The following is a 5658-nucleotide window of genomic DNA, read 5'->3' on the forward strand; positions in this document are numbered from 1 at the left end:
ATATTTTTTTCTTTTTTTTATATAACCAAAAACTTCATAAATAGTCCTTGTGGGAGTGAAATTTACGGAAATACCCTTCACTTAACGGACAAAACCGGCACGACACCGCGTACCGTAAAAAGTGAATTTGAGGATTTAATTATATATATTTTTCTTTTTTTTATATAATCAAAAACTTCATAAATGGTCGGTGTGGTAGTGAAATTGACGGAAATACCCTTCACTTAACGGACAAAACTTAACCGAGTTAGCAATAAGAACCTTTTGTTAGAAGTTTTGAAACCACATGGACCATCTGTGAGGTTTTTTAAACTTAGGGACTAAACTTCATATTTCGGGATACCACAGGGACTATTTATGAAGTTTTGTCAATTATATATAATATGGGGTTAAATACGAAAATTTAGAAAATAAATGGGTGAAAGTAACATTTTTTAAAGTTCAAAGTGAAGGGTTCTAAGAGATATTTTAAAGGGGTTGAAAACCCACAAACTCAAAAACATAAAAACACAGAAAAATTACATAAATAGTCTCTATGGTTTACCCATAATCACAAACTCAGTCTCTCCTACTTGAAAAGAGCAAAATACACTCACACTAACGGATGAACAGCAACAACGTCAGCAAAAAAGACCATTCAAGCAAATTTAAAAAAAAAAAAAAAATAGCATGTACTGAGTTTGTGACCTTTGGTAAACCACAAGGACCATTTTTGTAGTTTTGTCTAAAGTTATATATCCATCTACCTCTACTTATTATAATAAAAGAATAGTTTTGTAGGACACATGTCATAATTCTGGAGCTTCTCATAATTGTTTTCCCGACCTATTATAATAAAAGAATAGTTTTGTAGGACACATGTCATAATTCTGGAGCTTCTCATAATTGTTTTCCCGCCTATTTTATTTCATGCAAGATTACATTTATGTACATATCTTTTTATTTGAATTCTAACTTCTTAATTCAATTCCATCAATTCAGGATTTAATTCAGGCATGAAATTATCTCACTTAAACCCTAATCTCTTCATCTCTAATTGTCATCGGTTTCAAAAAGTTTTCCATTATATCAGAAATTTTAGGGTGTTTATTTGGAGAGTGGATTTAGGAATAGATATTGGAAGACAAGAGTATTTTGGTCGTTAATATGATATGAGGAAAGGGGCATCCCTCTTGAAAAGAAGAAGAAGCAGTGGTATAGCGGAAGATAGAGTCTCATTGTAATCAGAAGTCGAGGATGCTAGCGTTGCATTCAAAAAAAATCCTAATGTCTTATGCAGCCTAACAAAATTTTCTTCACATGTATTCTTGTCATTATTATAAGGCATCAATTAAATGAATTGTATGATACATTCACGAAATTTTAAATTTCAGTATCCATGTATAAGTCAGAATCTGAAGATTGTGTTTTTCTTGGTAACAATCTTTTTTAACAACTGAAATTTATTAAATGTCACACTCTCGCAAAGAGTTAGGGAAGAAAAAACGTTACAAAAAATGACGGGTTTGGGGGTGAGTCTATCCAACAAAGAAGACATTTACGATTCCTACTAGAAAACTAAAGATACAAATACTCAATCACATAATCAAAAAGAAGCTCTCGATGCATATAATCAGAGACCAAATCATTTCTAAGTCTCAAAAACACTCACCAAATACTTTAGATGATAACCCGCAACACCATCTTCTTTTTCAAGGTAGAACCATAATCATCAAACCACAACAAAGGGTCGAGACCTAAGGTGAACCAGAACATCCAAATCAATCCACTGAACAATTGCATTCCAAGTCCTAACTGCAACTTCACATTCCACAAAATAGATATAGCAACAACTCAAAATGAAGATGACACATCGGGCAAAACACATTCAGCACGTCAACCCCTCTATACACCATATTCGGTCTTAATGGACTACGATCCAACAGAATTCTTGTTAACAATCATAATTCATGATCTACCAAAAGAAACCCTATTATATTTCAATGTGGCGTCGATATATAATAGCAAAGAATGGAAATAAATGATGAAGCTTAACCGATTATAGTAAAACATCATTCTTGCTAACTTGCTCACCCCTACACTAATATAACTACATAAGTGATTATTGTAAAAGACGGTTTTATTGGTTTAAAAAATAAATGGAATTAATAATCTTAATATTAGATTCATTTAGAAGATAAATCAAATAGCCAGGTAAAATCATAAAATGCCATTACATATGGGCTTAATATAAATTCCTATTGATCCATTTGGCCAGTCAGAGAGGCCCATCTCCATGTTTCACTTTGAAGTTCTAGAGAGTTTGAGACGTCCGAGTCTCCACAAGCTTCAAGATGAGCCTAGAAATTCCTGTCCCACTCGATTACCTTTTCGGCTTTTCCCTCCTATAAATAATAATCACCGGTCGACCTCCTTACATCAAGAGACAAGAGAACTTTCCATATCATAGTGTCACAATATTAGATCAATCGTCAAAAGCTTCAGCCATGTCGATCATTCCAAGCTTCTTTACAGGCAGGAGGAGCAACGTATTCGATCCCTTCTCCCTCGACATCTGGGACCCTTTCCAGGGCCTTTCCAGTGCTCTCAGTAACCTTCCCGAATCATCACGTGAAACAGCAGCAATCGCCAATGCCAGAATCGACTGGAAGGAGACGCCGGAGGCCCACATTTTCAAAGCGGACTTGCCTGGGCTGAAGAAAGAGGAGGTGAAGGTGGAGGTTGAAGAAGGAAGGGTGTTGCAGATAAGCGGAGAGAGGAGCAGGGAACATGAGGAGAAGAACGACAAGTGGCATAGGGTTGAGAGGAGCTCCGGGAAGTTCTTGAGGAGGTTCAGGCTGCCGGAAAGTGCAAAATTGGAAGAGGTGAAAGCTAGCATGGAGAACGGCGTGCTGACAGTGACCGTGCCCAAGGCGGAAGAGAAGAAGCCGGAAGTGAAATCTATTGACATTAGTGGTTAAGGATTTACGAGCTGCTAATATATTATGAGTATTAAGTATGTTTAATAATTGCATAAGTTAAGAAATTGTGTTGTTGAATTGTTGTCCTCGTTTAAGATGATGTAATCTGATTTCTATACGATAATGTTGTATTGACTTGTTTGCTCTAATTTGTTTTTATAAGGTCTTCTTACTCTTCTATAATATCCGTCGTTTAGAATTAGATGGTTTGTGTGATTATGTCATTATTAGATGGTTTGTGTGATCGTGTCATTATTGGGTGGGTTTCTGTTTTTTTAGCATTTGGGTTGGTAATCATGATATTACGCTTATATTTTAATCATCAAATACGAAAAACAGTTATGTCCGGAATTAAAGAATGGATCGAGGAATAAAAACTTAAATTAACAAATTCCTTTGATGAGACTCACTTGTGAAATGATGTTTGTATTTATTATATTTAGGGCAATGACATAATAAAAAGATAAGATATGGGACGAAATTGTAATATAATATCATGTTCGTGTTGTGTTCGTGTTGTATTCGTGTCAAATGTAAAAAATAAGATGTTGTGTTCGTTTTCAAAATTCGACATGAAATTGACATAATATAATATTTGTTTGTTATGTTTGTCGTGTTATGTATGATTAAGTATTTAATTAAATAAGTTATATGTTATCTTTCCGAGTCTTGTCACGTTTCTCGTTTTTTTATTGGTTCATTTTCGTGTTAGTTAAAAAAAGCACGACATCAAAATGTGTTGTGTTCGTGTCAAATAAAACACTGTCATCGTGTTGTATCAGACAAAAACACGATATGATTGTCTAATTTGCAACCCCTAGTTTAAGGTGATGATCAAGATATGTGTGTATCCAAATAATTTGTGTGAATTAGAAACGAACCATTTAAAAATGTTTGGACTAAAATAAGAAAACACGGTACCATTCTCCTTTTTAAGATATCTATTTGGCTAAATATAGATTTCTTAAAATTATTTTATAATAAATATCAGTTTTATAATACGTGGTATAGAGTGATTAAAGAGTTTATATAACTTTAGATATAATGGTTTATGTGGTTTATCGAATATTACAACTTTAATTTCTAGACAAAATTGCAAAAATGGTCCATGTGGTGTGTATTTCTTTGGGGTTTTAGTCCAAACCACAATTTTTTTTTTAATTGGTGGTCTTTTGAGCTAGTTTCGTTGGGTTTTTGGTCACTCTGAATAGTGAAATGACCTTATATATATATATATATATATATATATATATATATATATATATATATATATATATATTTGTTTTTTCTATTTAATTTAATGCTTTATTAATTAAAAATATGGGGTCCACCCCCCCCCCCCTCTCTCTCTCCAAAAACGAAATCAGCCCTTGTCATTACCTAATCCCCCAAAAACGAAATCCACATTCTTCGTCTTCTCTATCTCTCATTCATCAGAAAGGTGTCGACTTCAACGATTCTTCTTCAGATGATCTAATCCGGTGGGGAAACTCCAACAACAGCTTCATCATCGTTGACTCTTTAGCTTTCTCACAACGCCTCTTACCTGCTTACTTTAAGCACAGTAATTCTCTAGTTTCATTCGCCAACTTAATACCTACGTAAGCAATTGAAATACCGTTTAGTTCATATTTATTTTATGTGTATGTGTTTATGATTGATTTGTGATCGATGTTTATGTAGGGATTCAGAAAAGTGAATCTGGATCGATGGGAGTTTGTGAATGAGTGGTTTCTGAGAGGACAAGTGCATTTATTTAAGAACATTGTGAGGAAGAGGCAAGTGAACAGAAGCGGTGGGTGTCAATTGCTTGCGATGATGAATGTTTTCTTCTTATTCTTCCAGATGTTATTGCACATCGCCATGGCTTCTGCAGCTGTTGTTCCTTCATCGAGTAATGAAGCATTTGACATGGGTAAACCAGTAAGATCCGTTACCATGGTTTGGAAATTGAGCATGGATTCGAGCCTTCCCTGTGCAATTTCAGCCTGGTAGGGAGTGTATTGTAGGGATGAGATTTTGAACCGGAAAACCGGACCGGAAACGGAACCGTTAAAACCGGAATATGTAAAACCGGTCCGAGTTCCGGGTTTAAAGAATGGCTCTATCCGGGTTCCGGGTAATCCGGGTTTCGGGTCCTTCGGGTCCGGGTAAACCGGGTTTAAGAACCGGAACCATGTTAGGAACCTGAACCGGTTTTAGGGGCCGGAACCGGTTTCTATGAAAAGTTTAAAACATGCATATCTCATTCGTTTGAAGTCGGATTGGCATGAGGTTTTTTCCATAGTATAGTTTATAATTTTAACATGATTTTAGATTATAATTTTGTCATTTTTGGGTTTATATTCATTGACTTATAGTCTCTCAAAGTCGGGATATCAAAGCTGTAAATTTTATGTTTTTCAGCTTTTTTTTGTATTCTGTGATAGTTTTAAAACATGCATATCTCATTCGTTTAAAGTCTGATTGGCATGAAGTTTTTTCCATAGTATAGTTTATAGTTTGTACATGATTTTAGACTATAATTTTGTCATTTTTGGGTTTATATTCATTGACTTATAGTCTCTCAAAGTCGGGATATCAAAGCTGGAAATTTTATGTTTTTCAGCTTTTTTTTTATATTCTGTGATAGTTTTAAAACATGCATATCTCATTCGTTTGAAGTCGGATTGGCATGAGGTTTTTTCCAGAGTGTAGT

General features: G+C 34.6%; 1 protein-coding gene across 1 annotated transcript; it reads left to right on the forward strand.

The window, feature by feature from the left end:
- The first annotated feature begins 2389 nt into the window (after positions 1–2389).
- On the forward strand, positions 2390–3109 carry LOC145157075 (17.8 kDa class I heat shock protein-like). Its single transcript, XM_079076219.1, has one exon. The coding sequence runs from the start codon at positions 2487–2489 to the stop codon at positions 2958–2960; it is 474 nt and encodes a 157-aa protein (XP_078932345.1). The 5' UTR covers positions 2390–2486; the 3' UTR covers positions 2961–3109.
- The last annotated feature ends 2549 nt before the right edge of the window (positions 3110–5658 follow it).

This window comes from Lactuca virosa, chromosome 2 (assembly GCF_052849685.1).
Source record: "Lactuca virosa cultivar CGN04683 chromosome 2, Lactuca_virosa_CGN04683_v6, whole genome shotgun sequence".
Classification (NCBI taxonomy): domain Eukaryota; kingdom Viridiplantae; phylum Streptophyta; class Magnoliopsida; order Asterales; family Asteraceae; genus Lactuca; species Lactuca virosa.

Coding starts and splice junctions, on each gene's coding strand:
- LOC145157075 (XM_079076219.1), top strand. CDS start 2,487: ATGTCGATCATTCCAAGCTTCTTTACAGGCAGGAGGAGCAACGTATTC.